We start from the raw sequence: 22,811 nt of genomic DNA on the forward strand, positions 1-22,811 counted from the left end.
ATGTTTCTGTTAATGTTTACTTGATAATTTTGAAAATTTAAAAATAATCACAGCTTCATGAGTTGATGATCAATATGTTCTCCGTCAACAGTAATGATATATCACGTGCTACCTCATTTAACGCTCCTTTATAGGTTCCATTTAATCTATCAATTACAGTAAAAATTGAATTGCATAGTTAGTTTTCCTGCCTTACTTGCTCTTGATTTGAATCTGCTGCATCGGGTTACCACCTGAGAATCAGAAAAACAAAAGGTATTTCTGCCTCCTTTCAGCAACCATTTGGCAGGCTCTGCTACCTCATGTGCAGGTCTTAAGTGTCACTAAGGAGTCTGCACGTACCACTGCTAAGAACTGCACCATCAGCCCTCAAGCAACATCATCACTGTAATTAATGACAGTATATATTACAATGATGAGAAGTAAGATCAGCTTATTAATTGCTGGGAGGGAACAGATAAACTACATTGCTCAGCTGGTATGTGTACCAAACTTGTATCATCTTTCAGTTGAATGACTTAAACAACAGATGGCTGAGGCAAATCACAATTAAAAATACAGGAACAATGGTAAGTTGTTAAAAACAAAACATAAAAACTCACAACACTACCACGAAAAAAAACCACAAACAAAAAAACCCACAAAACCAAAACCAATGCAAACAGCACCACCACCACAAAAACCCAGACAATTCTGCCTTACCTCTCCTTGTAAAATCAGTGGCAAAAACGAACAGAGGTAGACCCTCACTAACTCTTTCTGAAAATCTTAATCCACAGGTATAAATTTGTGTTGAATTTACAAGACTGAATAGTAATCCTGCTCTTTGCCTTTCATACCTCCTAGAAAGTATTTGGTACAGACACCTTTACCATTACATCATTGGAGATGTGAAATTGCTGACTTGTCCAGACTTCAGCAAGTCTCATCTTTCTTTATTCCACAGTCATGCAACACTAATAATACCTTTAAGCAATTACATGAAGGCAGCAGCATTGGAGACAAACAGTGAAGTGCAAGCATCAATAAAAAAGGGTGGCAAAAAAGGAGATAGTGTGAGCAAAAGAAATGGCAGAGATTTTTTTTTTTCTGTTTCAAATAAATGGATAAATTCCCAGACAAATTTTCCAAATGGAGAACAACGGATGTATCCACATCCATCCAGCAGGTGTGTTCACAGACCTCCATGAAAAACAAACAGCAAACCAAAGTGAATCCATTTTTGCTTTCACTGACCAGACAGTTTCACAGACTGCACCACAGGGAGGATCTTGTTATGCTTGGGAAAACTGAACAAATGCATGGGAATGACATAATCTGCATTCTCACTGGAAAGTAATGTTCACCTCTTGAGAGCGACATTTTAGTCATAGGTGTTCACAATAAAAGTTGGACCATGATGGAGCATCTCTGGTGTGGAAGCTACGTTTGCATGATCGTAAGGGTTGCACAGAAAAAAATCATTTGTTTATATACTTTTCACAATTTAAAACTTCATTTTATGGATTCTTCTTTTTTATCTTCAGAGATATGGTACTTTCAATTCACCAATTACAAAAGTAGTTAGAGATGATACAGTCTTACAATGCTAGACCTATTAGTTTTAGCTAAGTTTGCAAAAACCTAAAGATGAGCAGAAGAAACACTGGAGGCCAGCAACTGCAATCTCTGATTTATCATTTTTAATCATCTTAGCAGCAGCAAAACAGTAGCTCAGAAATAAAAGGAATAACAAATACATGAGCTCTGTATGTCTGTCTGCTCTATAAAAAGTATCGCTTCTCTTTTTCATTTGATTAAAAGCTAATGTTTTGTATTTGAACTTTAAAGACAACTGAAAATACAAAGCAATATATATTGAAATAGTACAGTATTGTCAGAAATTTTTCAAACGTTTTAGAACCATGCAAAAGTATAACTCTATGGTACTTAACACAATATCAGGTAAAGAATTAAGAAAAATAACTCAAATTACTTTAAACATTAATTGGACATGAATATATGCTTATATTTCAGCCAATAAGAAATACAACATTTTACCTACCTTCACATGTTGAATTCCAGTTTGTTTCCAACCTAAGCCACTCTCCTGTGTATTTTCAGTTTCCTTACAGATCAATCTTTCCAGCATTGCAGTCATGTGCATAAATGTGAGCACACATGCAAGCTTCTGAAAGACTGATTCTGCAGGAAATCTGTGTGCCTGAGCCTGCTCTCAAAGGGAAAGGGCCACAGATAAAGTAATACATACGTTAATATATGTACTGACCAACAGGACTGTCTGTCTTGTGGAGTCACCAGTCTCCTAGTTACCAGTTTCCAAAGAAAGAACTGGGAAGTCCTGTAACAGAGAACTATGGAACATTTTGTTCATTTCCTAACCCATGCCTGGAAACCAAAATATTTATGTATTAACCCTCATAAATGTCAGAAAATGCTAATACTTTAATATAAGCTTAATAACTTTTAGACTTGGGTCTCCAAAATGCTTTGAACCAACATTTGTGACTGGGGTTTTGGTGTTCAAAACTGCCACATATATACAGGCAGCTCAGAGATCTGACCACCGAGAACCCTTAAGCTTTTCTTAAAGTTGTAACTCTGCAAAAAAATACATGAATACTTCAGTAGCTTCACATTCCCTTCATTTCTATTAAATGCCTATATATATATATATTTATCAATGGTACTAAGGACCACCTGCTTTTTTCTCCCTTCCATGATACTGTTTTGTTTGTTTTTCTTTGACTATGTTCCCTGCTTACTTGTCCTCTTTCTAAATGGAGGGTCTGAAAGTTCTGCAAACCTTCTCATGCAAAGTGTTCTAGGAATGTAAAAAATTACGTTATGCCTTCAAGATTAAGACTGGAGCATTATGTTATGATCCTCACTATTCTTTGCCTTTTGTCACTAAGTGGGAGCAGGACTGGGCCATTAAATCATAGCTCCAGAAAAAGGTTCAACAGTTGGTATCTTTAAGCTTATCTTCAAAGATCATGTGCCAACTACCTATTCCAGTCCGGTTGTTCAATGGCATCAATTGCTGCTTTTATCAGTAACACTGTTTGGTTTTTTTTTTCTGTTCAAGTATATATGAGCTTCCCCCATGAAAACAATGTCACTACAATATCATACGAAGTTCATTGCAACACAAAGATTACTCAATTGTAAAAAAGCCTCAGTTTTAGTAAAAGTGATTAGTTCCCATCTCCCACCCTCCGCCCCTTTTTTTTAATATATATATATGTATTCTTTTTAGGACATTTAGGACCTTAAACATTCTTAATAAAGGACACGTTAAATATAAACACAAAGCCACACAACATGCATAAAAAAGAAGGGTTAAAATGCAATTGTATTTCACAGACACAAGTCACAATCATTAAATTAAATTATCACACATACATTATAACTTATTTATTATTTCAAGCTATACAGGCAACATAGCACCAAAATGGAGAAATTTCCTCTAAACTTGATGAACAGTACACAAATAATTGGTTTTGAATTTTGGAAACAAGTATTTTCGTCCATTTTTATAAGAATTAGCCTAAATGAAATCCACTATCTCAAGTCTGTTTTATTACACGATTTGGGTAGTGACATATGTTATCAGTTATCTCTGAAAAGGCACCCCCCATTTCCAAAGTTTAAAAAAATGAATAGCATATGTTAACATTAAGACTTCAGCCAGTGGGATATTAAATAAACGTGCTGCATTGGTAATGAGGTATTCTGAAGTCTGACATTAGGCAGCAGCAGTAGAGGTAAAAGCCTGAAGCTGGTTTTGAAAACCAGGTTCACTGATTCTGAATTCCCTTTTAATATAAAAGATTATCTTTGAAAATATAAATACTTTTTACACATTAGAGTGAATGAAGGTATTTATCATACATAGCAAGATTTTTTTTTTGCATTAAAATGAAAAGAAATATTTCACTTATGCAATTCTGGGCTGCTTCTGCTCCTGCAGAAGTCAATGGCATGCCTGGGAGTAACAACACTGGAAGAAGACTGAAATGTCAACGTCTAAAAACATGAATTTATATTCATTGAAAGCAATAATAGATTTCTTCCACTAGTGCAAAGACAGAATTACACTGAAATTGCTCTGGAGCAACTAAAAAGAAAACTGAAGAACTAGAAAAACATCCACATTAAAGAACACCACATTGTGTCTGAAGGGCAGTAAGTAATAACAGCAATATATTTCTGACACTTAAATGTAACTTAGAAGGTGAGCTGATCCACTCTTTTTATGCTTATTTTCTAGGAAATCACAAGGAATACTTAAGAAATTACATGAAAATCCTAAGAGTGAGAAAAGAAAAAAAAAAAACAACCACTTCATCAACATTTACAGAATCACAGAATGGCTGGGGTTGGAAGGGACCTCTGGAGGTCATCTAGTCCAACACACCTGCTAAAGCAGGTTCACCTAGAACAGATCACACAGGAATGTGTCCAGGCTGGTCTTGAATGTCTTCAGAGAAGGAGACTCCACAGCCTCTCAAACAAAATATGATTATCTTCTGTAAGAGTAAAATCTTGCCTGAATCACTGACCATAAAGACACCTCAGCACAACTGGATTTAGGCTGTTCCCAGTGAATTCTGAAAAACTAACGTTCTTAAACTGCAGATTTGTGAGATTTTTTTTTTAGTATAATTTGAACAGGTAGTGAAACACTCATTTGTGATACTCAATTTATTGACTAACAAAATACAACTGACATGATTAGTTTGTTGCCAGTGTTTGATTCTTCTAATAGTCTCAGAACAACGTAAAAACACTTTGCACATGTACTTGTTCTTGAGAAAGTTTTGCTTGTCAACTTTTAATCTTAAGGTCACTTTAATTACATTATCTTTTAAAACTTCAAAGAAATTAAGAAAAGAATTCCAGAGTTATCATCTGACTTCATAATCAGTATATGGTTAAATTTTATGTCAAACTCTTAAATGTCTTGAATTTGAAAATAATTGGATGTATCACAGCTCAACTCACAATATAAATGTGAAGTAAAAGAACATGAATCCAAACATGTTAAGAAAACAAATATAAGAAAAAGTGCTAATGACTGCATTACAATTAACTCACACTAGAGAGTATAAATCCTCTTCCATTAGTATTCAAATAAAATTCCAAATGTAGATGTTTTTATGAGAATCTAACAGAAAACAAAAACCTCAAGATGGACCTTAACTTTGCTGTACTCTGAACCGTAACTGGTAGTGCTTGGCAACCAAGCTGCATAAAGACTGTACATGAAACTGTTCAGATGAGGAAACTGGAACACCTCAAAAAGACCGATTGAGGTAAAACTGAGGATGGTACAGAGCAAAGGCATAACTGTCTGCTTTTGAGGCAAGACTTGTTACCTTCAAGTTACAGCAGCTTCCCATGGCACATCTGCTAAGAAAAGCACACAGTAAGGTATCTGCTTTCAAATGTGTTGTGAAGATTTACTGATAATGGAGTACCAAAACGACCTTTAGGTAACACACAGTTACAATCTGGTTTCAGTAATCCAGCTGTATTCTTTCTAAAGGAATGAGAAAGGATGAGAAGCAAACATATATTTCAAGTTGTGACATACCTGGTAAAAATGTCTCTGATAAAATTTAGGTTGCTATCCACACTCATCCAAGAACAAAAGCCCAAATGAAATATAAAGTGTCTAAAGTAACATCAACTGCAGGAACCTTGCTGTTTGGCTACCTAGCTCTACAAGGGTTTTGGTAAGCACTGAAAAACTATGCGGGAACCAATCCCATATTTTAACTCCTAAATATATCAAAATTCCTGTCATCCAAAAATGTGAACACACTTTCCTCACTATGAGAAGCTGGAAGGTATTGTCTTCCCGTATGAATAGCCTATTTTATTCCTTCAGGGTAATGCCCACTCACACTTCATAAAACTTTAAAGAAAATATATAAAACAAAAGGTACACAGCACAGTAAAACATATACGTATCAGGAATCTTGAGAAGCCTACAATTGTTTTCTATTGTGCAGCAACAACCCAGGAGGCAGAGAAAAAGACTAGAATGGAAGATATGACCATTTAACCAAGGGAGGCTTCACTTAGTAGTCAGGTACAATCCTTGAAGTGAAGGAAACCTCCATTAAGAAAAGCAGACTAGATGATTAGACGAGTTGAACAGCAGAAGGAAGAGTAACCCAAGAACTATGTTCACATTACATGCTTTTCCCAGGTACCAGGCCAGGGCTTTGGCACTTGAAATCTCCTAACTTGCTACTGTGTGTCAAATTATTTCCCAGGCAAGTACTGCCAAAAATAATATTTTATTCTCTAGTTCAGGTACTTTACTTTGGTGCTACACATGAAAGCTTTGCCGGATTGTATATGTATCTGCATGATATATCTGAAGATTTGTTGTACCTAAACATAACCACTGATGGAACCAGAAAGTTGATTTGATTATATGCCCATGTAACTTTTTGGCAGGTAACAGATAATTGTTTGGCTATGAATACTAAAGCATGTGGATATGAGAAATGCTGTTCAAAGGAAAAAAAAAACCCACAGTAGTGAGAGTACTAAAACAGCATTCTTGAACTGAATTAAGATGGATTATTCTAGAACTCTTCTAGCACAAAATTGTTAATTCTAGTCATTATGGTTCAGTTTTAAAATCTTATGGTATCTTTGCAAATTTGTAATATTGTCTCTTTTCATCCTTTAAATAAAAAACAACTTCTTGTCATGAGGGTCAGAAAACCTGAATCACTCTGAAAATTAATACAATACACCAGAAGTCTTACTGTACGAACTAAACACAAAAACACAATAATGCACTGAGGCAAAAAGGGATACAATAAAAATCTATACTAGAACAAAGTACTCTCAGCCAGCTGTCAGAATGCTATGGAATTTTTCTAGACATTATATAATGTGACATATGGTTTCCATATTTTTTAGCTTGTAATTTATTCATTCTTTCACGAAATTTTGGATCATTGCCTAATCCCTTCACCAATGAAACCAGAGTAGTCTAAAAGAAAAATCTCCAAGATATATAGGCCAAATTTACTGGTGGTGCAACTCCATTAAAATAAGCAGCTATATTTACTTCAAGTATTAACCTATAAAATATAAATATGTATATATCAAAAGATATACATCTGTATTGTAATTTTTGTATATCAAAGAAGAGGTAGTGTACCTAGACACATGCCAATTAGGCAATTAAATCTTGAAATCAAATTTTTCAAATTTTGAAACACTTTAATTTAGGAATGCTTGTATAATATTTATCAACCTCAGTTACATTAAAATTGACACCAACATTATCTGAAAACAAGGCAGAGTCCCTCAAGATGCATGGACTGGGTGTAAACCCACTCTATTTCCTTTGGCTTTTGTTAAAAAGGCAGAAAAAAAAATATTAGCCTCATTCAGTTCTTACTACAGAAAATTCCTTTAGAAATTTGTATAAAACTAAGAGGGCAGAAGATCATTGTCAGAGTCTCTCAATGACCTTCAGATCAAATGAATTCACATTACAGGCAAAAGGATGTGTTTCCAGTCATCCTCCCTGTAAAACTTCAGATATCCATGATATCCTTCTGGAGTGGATATCATGATATGAAAATTTTGGACTGAATTAAAGTTTCAAAGAACCAAAGTTTCTGAATATGCATGTTATTTCCAAGAAAATGTCCTAAAGTGGTAAGAGCCTTTAGAATTTGAGATTTACTTGCCTCACAACCCTTTGGACGACTGCAGAACATGGCAGGAGAGGAGCACACAGCATTGGTGCTTTGTACTGGTCAGCTCTGGCAGCCACAGACAGACACTACAAAATGTAACAGCCCATAGCTGCTGAACTGCAGAAACATTAACAGAATTCTGGCTTCAAATCACAAGCAGATCTTTCCGTGCAACCACTCTACTGTGCTTTTCCAAAATACGTTTTATTTTAATTACATTATGGAAAATGAATCCAAACCTGAAAGAAATGTACTTATAAGACATATTGCCAAGTGTCTTCTATCCTCAAATATATAGTGATAGCTAGTGGAAGAAGTCAGAATGCCCCAATATGGAAGAGAACATAAAAGACGCTGACAACTGATAAACTAGAACAATCCTTCTACATGGTGGATCAGGTTCTTGACTCAGGATTCTGAATTAACCTTAAATAATTTGACTTTTTTTGAACCTATTTCTGCTGGGATCTAAAATCCAAGAGGAAACTATCTAGCTATGTAAAAGCTGCAATAATCTGTGAGTGAAGCTTTTAGTTCGGACACGGTTTAGACAAAGCTACACCAGAATAAGGAAAAGGTTTTTTAAGCAATTTTGATACCTGTCTCTCTCTGGGCCAGAGACAGGGTCAATATTCAAGGAGGTCAAGTAGTTGTTCCAGGTAAAGCAATTGCTCAGAAACTCCCTTCTGTCTACTTACCTCCTCCACATATCACATTAATCCCATGCATGGCAGAAGTAAAAGATGGCAGAATCTATTATGGCAAATAACACTACATGTGGGAAATCTTGCATTTCAGTTGCTACTTAATTTTCGACATCGGAATCTCACTAACAGATAGAAAAGTGTAATCCATTGCTGCCCAGACACAAATATTACTGCATACTTTTATCAAAAATACAAACAGTATTTTATCTGTCTCTTGCTGTCTTTATAGAAAAGGGAATGTGTCAATGTGACATACTAGATGACTCGAGCCTCCAGAGAGTGTCCAGTCCTTAACAGTCCCCTGTATTAGAGGATATTGTGTTCCAGAAAGGCATAAGATTGGCAGAGCCATGACCTATTGCCAAACTACCACATCACTTGCCAACCACCTATAGGTGAAGGCTAAACAAAGCCATTTCTTTTAGGCTACAGTGTTTCTGTGACTAACAGCTTTTACTGCTCATTCATAATAGACATCCTCAATTAATGATTTTTGCTCTGTTTAAACAGCAACAAAAATTAAATGAAGTTTGTGTGTTGGCAGCATTCAAACTAGCTAAATTACTAAAAAGTTACAGCATATTTAACATGTGAGCCTGCTTTTATTTCTTGAGTACGTTTGTTTCTGCACAACACCACATGACAGTGTGATTAAATTAAAACTGAATAACCATAGAGCTTGCAATCCAATAACGCATTAAACAGAGGCCGCAAACTCTCTCTCTGATAACTAGATTCCATTCCATTTTGAAGGATTAAAATGGCTTTTTATGTCAATTGAAACATAAACCAATACGAAAATCTTTGCAAAACTAAGCCACGTTTAACATCTCCATTAGCCTGGAGAAGACAAGCCTGAGAGGGGATCTTATTTACAAGTATCTCAAGGGTGGGTGTCAAGAGGATAGGACCAGACTCTTTTCAGTGGTGCCCAACAATAGGATGAGGGGCAATGGGCACAGACTGAAGCATGGGAGGTTCCATCTGAATATGAGGAGAAACTTCTTTACAGAACACGCTGCCCAGGGAGGCTGTGGAGTCTCCTTCTCTGGAGACATTCAAGACCCGCCTGGACATATTCCTGTGTGATCTGTTCTAGGTGAACCTGATCTAGCAGGTGGGTTGGACTAGATGATCTCCAGAGGTCACTTCCAACGCCAGCCATTCTGTGATTCTGTGATTTATAATATATTACAATAGCTTACAGGTAACTTATTTAGGCAGAACAAACAACATCACTCAGGGAAGAAACAGGCCATGAATAACTTTCAATCTAAAAAGAAAACAAACATTGAGTCCAAAGGCAACGGTGTGCTGAATGCCCTGCTCTTCTTATCAGCATCCAAAGTACGTACATTAATTAAGCAATAGCAAGTCACCACTGATTATTTGGCTAACAGCTAAATAAGACACTCTGGTGTCTGCTAAGCACAAACCTAAAGTCTGTTTTGCACAGTGGAAGAAAGAGATAACTGTGGTAAATTATTAATTCACACTTCCATTTTGAAGTCTATTTGCAATAAATTAGAATACATTCTATAAACAGTAATAAACTATTTACAGTTGAAACTGGATAAGATTTTTTAAAAGGTTTCAATTTAAAAAATGTATCCATGTTAATTAAAAAAACAAATTACAAAATTTTATTAATTAAAAAAAGAAAGAAAAATAGAACTGTTGTCCTAGCCCATCTTCCAGGGATGTCAACGAGAGGTTTTTAGCAGATTTGTGTGGAACCAGAACTGGATCCAAGCTCCTTTGATTGCCATTACTCTCCTTAGAATTGAGCATAATAATAAATATTGTTGCCGAATTCACAGTTTGGGAAATATTACGTACTCTATATTGTAGAGCTTGCTACAATTTGCTTCAGTATGTTAATAATCTGCTAGTTGCAATTTTAGAGATTAATAGTGATTACTGTAGGCAGTTTTACACATTATTAGACAGTGACATGTAGACAATAACATATTATAGTTACATACATAATTATACATAGACAGCTTTAATTAGTCACTGTTTCAAAACCACAAATATAAACTTTTATACACAAATGTACACATAATATGGAGTAAAATGCTTGATGACAGAGCATAATATAAATGTGTGAGTTGTACTTAAATATAGTATTAGAAAAAATTATGCACTAAAAAGCTTTTTTTTTTTTACAAATATAAATATGTAGATAATACTACAGTATAAATTACAGCATACACTTTTCAATACTTTAAACACAGATCAAATCATAACCCTTCGAAACAGAACAACCTATTAGGTATTACTATTGGCTATGATGATTTCTGGTAATTTTCAAAATATTGTCTATGATGTTTTACAGAGCATAACACTGTTCCCACTGAAGTAAATGGCTGTTTCCCATTTAATTCAATGACTGCAGGAATGATTGCTTAATAAAACTACATAGACTATATTTCACATGCATTATTATTTCACTGTTACCAAATAAAGTAATATAATTTCTAAAAGGCAAGGGGAAATAGAGTGATAGAAAGAATAAGAAAGCAAAAGATATTAGTGAATGCTATCGTACCGATTTCCATGGTCCCCGATGCCATGAAACATCACCAGGGCAAGAATGCACATTACATTGTGCCATATTAGGCGGCTTGTCTAGAATTTCACAGTTTTGATCACCCAACATTTGGCCAGTAGGAAGCTGACAGATCACCAGTCTTGTCTTTATTCCATCTCCACAGGTTTGAGTACACTGAAATACAGAATTTTATATGCAATATTTTTGTTGAGACAGTCATTACATGCCATTCAAACAAAGAGATACAGCAATAATCAGTACATGTTATTATTTACTATGTCTGTTTTCCTATTCCCTGGACACTTAATTCAAGAATAAGGACTTACAGTCTAACTCCATATAATGAAAAAACAATTCTGTCATCAGAATGTTTACCAAATTAGACTTCTATAGTTTATCAAGTAATTTTCTACAATAAGTCTCAGTTACAGAGAATCTACTTTGTCAAGGAGTAGTAACCATTTGTGAGAATAAATGTGCATATATACATATTTCTTTAGCAGGCAGAAAAGATGGAAATTGGTCCTACAAATATGCCTCACTGCCAGAAAAACCTCAAACAATGGGCACACTTTCTCATAGTCTAATTTATACAAAGTGTAAAGTACGTATAGGATGTGTTTTCTGGGTTTTCGTTTTCCTGTAATTCTTTGATTCCAGGCAAAATTACTAATTTTCATTACTAATGAGCTATTAAAACCAGTCTGATCAAAAGTGAGCACGTTCCAATAGCTTGTAGCTTTTTACTGTGTTTCAGAGAATTTTAAATGAGACAAAAACTGCAGCATCTGCATTAACTGGATGCCAAGTCTGCAGCTATGGACAGAAAGAACAAGACACTCAGAGAGGCCTTGAGAACTAAATGGCCAAAATGAGGGGAAAAAAAGAAATTAAAAAGTCACTAGATTTTTCTTCTTTTCCCAGCTCTAGAGATTGATTTACCAAGAACAAGAGGACAGGAATCACAACGGGCTGAATTAGAATGAATGCCAAACCAGGTTTAACTCTTTTTGTTGTGTTTGAGCAAGAATGCGTGGTCAGGATAAGACATCACACTGCATGGAGAAACTGTTCTTTGCAATAATGTATAGTGTTCATCAAAATATTGTAACACAGGAACACCTTTTAAATGAATGATCCTATCTTTAATCTTCTAATTTGTAACTTCAGCCTAGCAGATACTACTACTAGTTGCAGTTATGCTAGTGAGTACCTTTGAAATTTGATGTAAAAAAGTGTCTTTACAGCTTCTTGTACTCGTTTTTTTTCTTAGACTAGCTACTACACTGAGGTTTTTCTGCATGCAATTAATGTTTTTGTAACAGAAAGTAATTTTGTATGTCTCATAATTGAGTGTTGCAGTGGTGACTTATGTTGTACATCCTTAGCCTCACACAGTACTTACTTCTTTTGGATGTATATTTACTCATAATTACAGTACAATTCTGGATTTGATCAAAGAACAGGTTTAGGTAAACAGGCTGAAACTCATTCTTTTTAAATAAGTAAAAAAAAAAGGTGTTCAGTTCCATTCACAGTCAAACGATTATGTTATGATTCCTAAGCGTATGTGGTAAATCATGTTTCCCTTTGAAAGTGAAATGATCTTACTTCTCCCCAGTTCCCATAGTTCCATCGTGGGCAGGGTCCAGAATCACAGTGTCTTGACTCTGGGGGTTTTGTTGCCTCATCACAATAACTGGCACTTCTTCCTTCTTCATCTTGACATACTACAACTCGACGGTGAAATCCACCTGCACAAGTACTAGAGCACTACCAAAACATGTAAACATATGTATCACCATTGCATAATCAGAAAAATGTAAAATATGTTGGTTAAAACAACCTAAAACTAGTGGTTTTAATGTTAACTTTCAAAACTGAAATTTGCAAATAAAAATTACTACTATGCAGAATATTTTAAAGTTGAAATAACAGAAAAGTTACATGTTGAATTTAATATAATAACAACAATAATAATAATTTTTTAAATATATGTGCTTCTCTTGTGACCAAATCAGTACTGCAATAATATGTCTAAAAATGTTAACAGACACAAAAAGAACAAATTAATATATTAAAAAAAAAAATTCTTACTGCTCCCCAGGGTCCAGTTCTCCATTGATATCCTCCCACAGAGGGACGGTTCCACTGGTTTATGTTGTCTTGTGGATGGTGTATTGGAAGATAACCCATTTCTGGAAAATAGCTTGGATGGTCATGTATTTTCGGAATATGATGATAAACTGGTGGACATGGTGGCATGTTACATTCTTGTTCTTTGGAAGGTCGGCCTTCAGGATCACAGTAATTCTCGTTGATTTCTTGATGACGGTTGACACAGATAACTTGTCTTGTTACTATTCCACTATCACACGTAACTGTGCACTGACCAAAAATTAACCCAACGTTTGTGACAGAACATTGATAATTAATAACCAAAGATATTTATATTTACTTTTGACAGTAAGAAATATATACTTTGTTTTTTCAAGGAATGCAATTTCAATCACACTTGTGCCGATTATGAAATCTCAATTTCTTTGAATGAAATCTCAAGACTTTGGCCAATAATCTAAATAGACATATTAAAAAAATAAATTACAATCAATACTTACAGGGGACCAATTTCCAACTTGCCACTCTCCACATGGGCTGAAGCAGCTTGAAATTTCAGCTGGTCGTGGTAAATGAGCACAGAGAGATTCATCTGCTATTCCTCCATGAGCATCTCTACAACTCACATAGCGAGCACGATCACCTTTCCCACAGGATGCAGAACACTGTCAGAGAACAATCCAAGCTCATCGCAATTTGGGAGACCAAAACAAGATCATGCAAGCATCTCAAATACTAAAATAGCTTAGTATCAGCTTGACTTCAGAATTAAACACTAAGAGCCAGATTTCCATTTCACACTGATAGAGCCATGAATTCAGGAAGGAAAGTGAAATATTGCTGAATGGTTTAGGCCTTCAGAATTCCCTTTGGCTTGGAACTGAATTGCATGACCTTGATTCTTAGGAAGCAATTCAGCATATCTGGACAGGCAGTACTCCAACTATAACATGGAATCATTATACAATTGCAAAACCAACTTTTTTATTTATTCATAATAAAAATATTAGAGAGTAACTTCCTGAACATTTTAGTTATTACACAGTGATGCAATATTTATATCAACTGATTTAATAAAAACTGATATTTACAATCTATTTGCCATAGCAGTTCACATCAGAATACTGCATTGAGCCCCTTCTGATGCCTTTACAGATGAGAAGTTCAAGGTGTATTTAGTTAATGTAGTTGTGCAAAGATATAATTGTGTTATATGCTCTGTTAAGAACCTCAAGGGATTAACAGACACACCTACATTTTCATAGATAATTTTAAATTTTCACATGGCTGTCAAATAAAACAATTTTCAACACTATCAACATCAAAAACTCTTCCACTTAAAGTTTGTGTAGAAAGCATATTTTAAATGTTTATTTTACAAATTATGTAAAATTAGATCTTTAAATCCCAAAACTGTTTAATATTGCTATTCACACGAAATATTTAAATCATACCTTAGAATGAAAGATGTTCTCCATACTCAGAAACTGATTATTAAAAACCAAAACAAAACAACAAAAACAAACAACAACAAAACCAAAAACAAAAAAAATCCCAAACCAATAAAACAAACAAACAAAACCCCACAACACTTCTTTGCACACTCCGAGTCATAGGAAAGCTATTTTGCTCAGAACCCAGCCCCTAGCATCATTTTCCTCCCCACCCCCCCCAGCAAGGTTCGAAGCATACAGAATTTGCTGGGAACATCTATCTCCTCCTTAAGAAACAAGTTCTTAAAAAAAATTTTTTTTAAATGGAATTCCTTTAGAATTTATCACCAGCAGATTTCAGTCTGAAAAATATATGAGAGCTTTACAGAAAAACAGGTGAAGGAATGGAGGACTGCTCTGTAAGATGTGACCAATATTACTTTACATACTGGGGTCCATGATCCATATCTCCATTGGGTCACTTTCCCTACAGGAACCAGAGGAAGCACTGTAGTCCATAAATTTGTATTTTCTGGACAAGAGGGCAATTCACATTCCTGTGGGGGCAAGCAAAAAAAGCTTTCAAAATATGCATTTTGGAAAAGTCAAAGGTAAAGCAAAGGGCTCCCACAGAGACAGATCCTACCATTATGATAAGCCAGCATTAACAAGTAAATACTTTCTTCTAAATTTCCCTGGCCTTATACAAAGGCTTTTCATTGAATTATTTTGTTTCAAACTGCAAGTCAAAGAAAATTTATTTGATGTTAAAACTGTATTTGTAACAACTAATAATGTTTGCACTGTGAACAAGAGCTGTACTGGGCAACTTTCTGGAGAGAAGGGGCAGAGCCATTACTGTGTCCTGGTTAATAGCCACATGCAGCACAGAAGAACTGAGTGAGGGCAGTGGCTGTGTGCTGTGCTGTCCTTTATACGTTCAGCTACTGAGAACACAAAATTGCCCAGTTTCAGCCAATAGCTGAACAGATACCACAATCCAAAATACAAAGCATACTCAAACCCAACATTTTCGCATGGAAAAGGAAATCAGTATCAGTTACTCAGCTTTTATATTTTGAAATCTTATTCAAGAAGCCATCAGAGTGCTGGTAACTTGTGTCTGGTTTACTCTGGACCATAGAATCCTTTTTTCCCCCCCCCTTTTCTCCTTGAGACAAGAAGCACAGTATATGTTTACAAGCTTAGCTGGATATAAATGAGATGTATCAACATCTTGGCCAAATCAATGTATTAATACATAGCACTTAAGACACCAATTGCTGTTTATCTCACTCTATTAAAAACATTTCTTCTGAGAAATGATAGATTTATATTAAGGGAAGTAAACTGAGACAAGAAGAAAGGGTAGAGAACCATATGAATACCATATTGAATCATAATTTGTGTCTACACGTTTTGAAATACTATTACTCCAACAACTGAAGCTTTCTTCAAGTAACCATAATGTTCCTTTAAGAAGTATATACAAGCAGAATTTTAGAGAATACCAAGCCAGTTAGGTACTGTTATTAAGCATCATGGCAAGCAGTCTCCTTGTAATATTCTACATGTTGGAGCTTCGCTCCCCACCCCCGCTTCAAATAATCAAAGGTCTTTGGACCGCTTCAATCATGTACCACATTTTCAAGTCTCTGATCTCCAAATTACTCTTCTTTTACCTAATTCCCTAGGCCAAATTTAATGTTCAGGAAAGAAGCAGATAGTTTCAGTCTTTTTTTCTCATTTTAGAACTTGTTTCTGCAAGTTCCTTCAAAGAGTCAGTAGACAACAATCGTATTTAGATGTTTTTAACTAAAAAGTGCAATCAGCTGAAAGGTATATTTTTCAACTTACTTGGTTATCTCTAGGACGAGTAGCAGCATTACATTCCCTGTCATCATCCAAAATAACTCTATAAGTCCCAGTAACACATTTGACTGCACGCATCTGGTATCCACGTCCACACGTCACACTACACTGTCAAAGTCAATAATTTCACACGCTTGAAATGGCACTATTTATAATCAAATTTAATTTTGAATTACAGATTCTATTTTAAATCTCTGAAATGACTATGGTGTTAACTTTCTTCATGGCAGACCATATGGTGCTTAAATAGTGACCGCAACACGCCAATATTTTGTGTTCATGCAGGAAAACAGCTGTCTCTATTTTTCTCCCATCTACCCCCTACAGTCATTCGGCTGGAGACTGGGAGGGAACACAGCCAGGACAGCTGATCCAAACCGATCCAAGGGACAATCCATGCCACAGAATGTCATACTTAGCAACAAAAACTGGGGTAGAGGAAGTGGGGAGGGAAGGGAGCAAGAGGTGGCTACCAAATGAGTCACTGGCTGCAGCTGTTAAATATCTTTCCCTTCACTATAGGGTTTGACAAGAGCATACTCAAAGGCGGCACCTAAAATGTTAGATGTCTGAAAACAGTGTGACATAAATCCCATCCTACAAATATTGTGGTTCAAGCACAAGTACTAGTAAAAACCCAGGTCCTGAATAGCTATTACCAGATGGTAGGATGGAAAAACCACAATCAAAAGGTCTGGTCCAGTGACGTGGACTGGCAAATTGCTTTTACAAGCTATTCCTGCAAGGCCATACACAGTGATTTTCCATTCAGAAGAATTATATGATGGGACTGAAGTAGTTTATTATTTATTTTGGCATTTACTTTGTAGAAATAGAAAGTCATCAACTTCTGATAAAAAATTACTCAAAAGGAACTCAGTATTATGTTACACAAGCGTGTGGTTATCTCTAACATGAAAAAATATTGCATGAGAAAAGTTCTACACAAAATAAAGGTTTAAGTTAAAAAAATACTTAATTTCAAAAGGCATATTTATTCTGTATTTTACTAACAGGTTATATGTAAAAAAAAAAAAAATATCAGCTACATCTTTTATATCAAGGCTTGGGGTCAATGACTATTTTAGGCATTTAACTTATATGTGGATGTTCCTAAATTACATGTTAGATAGCTGCTAGGAGAAAAACAAACAAACAAACAAACAAAAACATGTAACTCAATTCAACCAAAGTAACTTTTTAAGATCCAATTAAAATGTTTAAAAGGTATTGATTTGTGATCCCTCATAATCTAAACAAGAAACCAAGAAGCCAGGAATCGTTATGTACTCACTGATCCCCAAGGCCCTACTTGCCAAGATGCACATTCATGAAGTTCACACGCTGTTACTGATTCTGGTCTCTTATTTGGATTACAGAAATCGTCTCTCAGTTGTTCATCATTAAGTTGGCACCATACTTGACGATGCTTCATTCCTTTTCCACACGTCACGGGACACTGTAAAATTATTAGAGTCATCGGTTTGTAAAGACATAAATCTGCATTAGTGGCTTCACTTTATTTTACAGTAATCTGTTGGATTTTAAAGATAACAGATAATGGAAGTATTCCATGAATATTAGTCCAACAAAAGTAGTTCTTTTATGAACTCTCCATTTCCTGTAAACATCAAGTCAATAACACAAAGGAATCAGTATTAAGTTTCTAAAGCTACAAAAATATGAGAACAATGTACACATCATTTATTTCCATTAGAATAAAGAATACTTGTTTAAAATATGAGTGCACATATCACAGCTTTTACAGGAAAAATGTTTAAGCCATCCACAATTCTTTCATACTCATTTCCTCTATAATAAAATAGATATAATTCTGTGCTTCAGTTGGCTGGATGGTTGCCATTGCTACACAAGAAAGGAAGGTACATATATTACTCTACATAGGCTTAAGTAGCTTCACTATCTCATTTTAATGTAACAAAATCTCAGAGAAAAATAAATTCTAAGTGTGTTTTTCAGAAATTCTCATGCCATCTGTACATCCGGGACGTATATCAGCCAAGTCCTAGGACTTCAGAATTTTTACTTTCATGTGCCCCAAAATAGCCAGAACAAGAAAAACAAACACTTAAAGCAGCTTATTTTAATATAGATGACCAGGATCAAAGGTGTGTTAAGTTTTACATCATTCATTACCTCACTCCACTCACTAGCAGACCAGCTTGGACATAAGAATTCATTGCAACTCTGTGTTACAACTCTGGGAAGTTCCCAGCATTCTCTGTCAGGAAGATGACGACCCAAATTGTTCATACAAAAAGCCTCTCTAGTTCTGACACCTCTTTCGCAGCTCCTGGAACACTGCAGTGTACAGAAAACATTATGAAACATGAAACACAACATGGTAAAACCACGTCAAAATACATTATGAGCCCTATAGGTGAAAGGCATTAATGATTGCATTAGACAAATGTATAATACATTTAATCCACAGATTGCTAATATGTTTGTGTAAGTTAAATTTGGCACCTTGTTCAGGAGTTCCAACATAAAAGTCTTCAATTAAGATTAAAACTGAAATAGTTTTTAGTCCTTTTCTCCAAAATACCTGCAGAATTATTAAGACTGTAAACAAAATATACACTTTTAACCACGAGTCTCTGCTTACTTCCAAAACCAAGCTGCAAACAATTTGACTACAGCATCTTACAAAAATATGAGGAAGTTGCTGAAATATAAAGGTTGCTATTAGCTACTCCTACAACTCTGCATTTGTCAAACATTATTTTCCTTAACTTACTTAAACTAAAAAATCAATTACATAGAAATAAAAATTTGATATGAATGCTAACCAGAACTATAATGGTACAATTATAAGGTTTTGAATTTGTACCTCTGACCATTCTGTGTAGTGCCAACTTGTTAACAAACAGTCACCATGGCAGGGCTCTCTGGTTGGTGGTTTCTGCTGATCAGCACAGTACTTATCATCCACTGGAGCAATGAGTCCTTTTGAAACCGAGTACTTCATGCAGTGGATCTCTACAGACCGATACCCTGGGCCACACTTCGACGTGCAGTCACTTTTGCCAACACTGTGCCACCTACAAGGACAGACTGTTATAGAAAGCTAACTATGTTTTAAAAAATAAGACCATGGTAAATAAAGGACTCCAAGAACATACCAGGAATTGTCATGTAAATATAGATATGCATTTTAGGGAACAGATAAAACTGTAAAATGTATCTCACGACAAGAATTTTCAAAGCAATATAAAAGAATTTGACTCATAGGCTTAAAAACATCTTTTTTAATTTAAAGGATCTTTTGTTTTAATCTCCTAGGTGACTTTGAAAAAAAAAAAGTAAGCTATAATTCTAGCTGTTCATCCTTTGAACATTTCAGCGTGATCTTTCTTGGAGTGCAAAAACACAAGTCTGTTTCAAATTAGTTCCAGTTGTGGGTACAGTTCTGGTGAAAAATGTATGCTACCCAGCAATTCAAGTTTTTGCACCACGATAGATAGAGCGGATTCACAATCATAACAAAAGACTCTGTTCTTCACCAATACAAGTCAGAAAAGTACACTAGTTCTACTCATATTCAGAGGTGCAAACATAATGTGTAAATCCATTATAACAATAGATTTGAGGAAAGGAGGGAGAGATGGGAGCGATGAGGCAGGTAGAGAGGGGTGAAGAGGATAAAGCAATCTGAATTATTTTGTTTCAATCTCTATCAACAAAAATATGTAAGACCACAACAGTTCCTCTTTTTACCTTAATTCACACTCCATATTACACTCCTCAAAGATATCTGGTACAGTGGGTATAAGTTCACATCTTTGATCAGACACTACCATGTGATCACTTTTACGTATGCATGTCATTCTTCTTCGTCGAATACCTTGCAAAGGAAACAAAAAAAGTGAGTAGAGGGCTGAAAATAGGGGTGCCTTTTTACACTAATGGATTCCATTAATCTTTTAGGAATTTAACTGTGATACCCCATTAACACTAATCATTGTATAGAGCAGGCTCTGCACAAACATTCTGCTTTGTGCAGCTGACTACATGCCAGGTGGAGAACAACCTTGTTGCAGGCATCCCTGCCACCTCCCAGCCGTAGTACAGGGGTCTCATGAGGATATCAGTTTCCAGAAAACAGCGAAACTGCAACAGTCCATTCACCCATAAGGCTAGGTATTCCGAATGCATCACGTCTGTCCTTCGCTAAATTCCTAAATTTTCAATCCATCATGGTAACTTAGAGTTTGTGATCTTCCTCTTTAAGGAAGCAGAAAATTTGATCACAGAATACCTCAAGATCTGGAGTGTCAGAAAAACTACCACAGCTGACAGACACTCTGCTTCTCTCACACGAGTGTATACAGCCTGATTCAAAAACAGAAGAAACTCACCATCACATAACTACAGGCATTTCTAGCACCTGTTAATAGGAGTATCTATCAAAAAACTCTGTAGGTACACTTTATGTATACCCTTCATATGTATTGCAGTTTTATTTTTACACTGGAATGGCCTATAGAGTAACAGTTAAAAATTGTAAAATATAGCTTTACTCCACCTAGCAGATAACCAAAAAAGACAAATAAATATGACAAATCAGTGACCATCTGGAAAAAGGATAACAGAAGCCTGGTACACATTAGTACATATACAATACCACTTTCTAAGGATACATTAGATTTGATTTGATTTTTTTTTTTTTTTAATAAACCGCCCCTATGGTTACAAAATAAATGAACACAAATGTACTTCTGAATATAGAATTGCATTCCATAAGTACTGAAAACAGCAAAACAAAATCAGAAGCCATTCTGCCCTTAAAGGCTTTGTGCACCTAAAGTTTACTGAGAGTGCCGAGTGCCTTAGGAGCAGGGGCAAAAAATTTGAGTATTTAAGACCAGTCCCTTCCTAAATGCCATCAGGTCTTTGGCTCTGGTGACAAAAGGACTCACAGTACCTTGGCACATCCTGCTGCAGTCTTGCCAAGGTCCATAAGGATCCCATGCAAATGCATCACTTCTGTCTTCTATTGGGATATTGAATGAGTAGCGCACATCAGGGTTGTATAAATTCCCTACACACAAAACCTTAATTGAGATAAAATGATATCTGGTTTTCAGTGAATTTGAAAATAAAATTATGAAAATAATGATTATGTAGCAAATTTTCAAACTTAAGAAAAAAGAAAACATGCACCTGTAAGGTTAGCTCTTCTTCGACTCTATCAGTGCTGTTAATCCGTTCTATCGTATTGTTTGAACCACTGTACTCAAAAATGGCTCCTTGTATATTGATTTCTCTTTTTGACATGCTTACAACAAAATTTCCATTCAAGATAAAATTTCCATGAATATCAGATAAAGCTATAAATAAAATAAAATATTTGAAATAAAGCATCTATTTAATTAAAAGGTTGTATCAATAACAACTCCTAATAATATAACTTCCCACCAACACAGCTTTATTTTAGTCCATCTGTAATACTTTAAAGTTGTATCAAACAGTTTCTCAAGCATGAATTCAGTCCTAACCATCAGCAACTCTCACCAAGCAGTTGTCATGGATTTTCTCTGTATTAGTAAGACAACACTAATAATATTTGTTCAGCTGAAGGGTTGACTGCAGTCATCACTTTTAAATTCAGTTAGGTTCTGCTACTATAGAAAGAAACAATTATCTGTATTTCTGGCTTATTCTACAGCCCACATTCTCGTATTTGCTAGCGTGCTTTTAAAAGTAAATTTCAAAGTAAAAATAAATTATTAAGCACTTACAAAAATAATTAAATATAACAACCAATTTATAATAATAAAGATTAAAACCAAGTTAAAAATTAAATTTTAAAAGAAAGTAAATTTTTTAGTAGAGGTGTGCTATTCAGGCATTACTACATTTGAAATGGTAGCTAGTGTCAAGGGGGTGAAGGTTGTTTCTGTGTCCTGTGAGATGCAACAACAGGGCAACAGGTGACAAGGAAAACATTTTGAAGATTCTGAAGTTTGTTGAGTAGGATGGTAATGGAAGAAGAGACAGAAGGAAATTTTGCAGCAATATTCTCTCAGGCACTTCAGATATAAGTACTGTGAAATACAACAACCAAGATTTTTGCTAAAACATGCTTATGAATTCTTTGTTCCTCTCACACACCTTTACAAATTATCAACACATGATCTTTAGATAGACATGACAGAAAAAGAGAAGAGTGAGACAACTGGCGTTTGCTGAAGGTCAGAACGCTTCATTCATAAACAAAGTGTATGTTTCCAAGATTTAAAACCACACGTACCTGCATTATTCCTGAGTTTACTTGTGGAGTTTTAATTAACATTGCCACAAAAAAGTAAAAAAATTTACTAACTGATGCAATGTGCTATAATCCCTGTTCTCTGACAAATGA

The 22,811-nt window shown here is 35.2% G+C and overlaps 1 protein-coding gene across 6 annotated transcripts in view; it reads right to left on the minus strand.

Moving 5' to 3' along the window:
- ADAMTS20 (ADAM metallopeptidase with thrombospondin type 1 motif 20) overlaps positions 1 to 22,811 on the minus strand; it is a 100,678-nt gene that overhangs the window by 25,599 nt on the left and 52,268 nt on the right. For 5 of the 6 annotated variants that reach the window (XR_014183152.1, XR_014183153.1, XM_082043422.1 and 2 more), the window contains exons 17-28: positions 21,611 to 21,777; positions 21,372 to 21,501; positions 20,165 to 20,291; positions 19,278 to 19,488; positions 18,581 to 18,745; positions 17,718 to 17,882; positions 16,409 to 16,531; positions 15,001 to 15,108; positions 13,619 to 13,783; positions 13,098 to 13,388; positions 12,612 to 12,773; positions 10,998 to 11,174 (exon numbers count right to left, since the gene is read on the minus strand). Coding sequence is in view for 4 of the 6 variants with exons in the window: in XM_082043422.1 (XP_081899548.1) it covers positions 10,998 to 11,174; positions 12,612 to 12,773; positions 13,098 to 13,388; positions 13,619 to 13,783; positions 15,001 to 15,108; positions 16,409 to 16,531; positions 17,718 to 17,882; positions 18,581 to 18,745; positions 19,278 to 19,488; positions 20,165 to 20,291; positions 21,372 to 21,501; positions 21,611 to 21,777 (1,991 nt within the window). In the remaining 2 variants the exon portion in view is untranslated. The remainder of the gene's footprint in view (positions 1 to 10,997; positions 11,175 to 12,611; positions 12,774 to 13,097; positions 13,389 to 13,618; positions 13,784 to 15,000; positions 15,109 to 16,408; positions 16,532 to 17,717; positions 17,883 to 18,580; positions 18,746 to 19,277; positions 19,489 to 20,164; positions 20,292 to 21,371; positions 21,502 to 21,610; positions 21,778 to 22,811) is intronic. The other variant, XM_082043421.1, reaches the window with a different exon arrangement.

The sequence above is a fragment of the Streptopelia decaocto genome (genome assembly GCF_964273445.1).
Source record: "Streptopelia decaocto genome assembly, chromosome: 1".
Classification (NCBI taxonomy): domain Eukaryota; kingdom Metazoa; phylum Chordata; class Aves; order Columbiformes; family Columbidae; genus Streptopelia; species Streptopelia decaocto.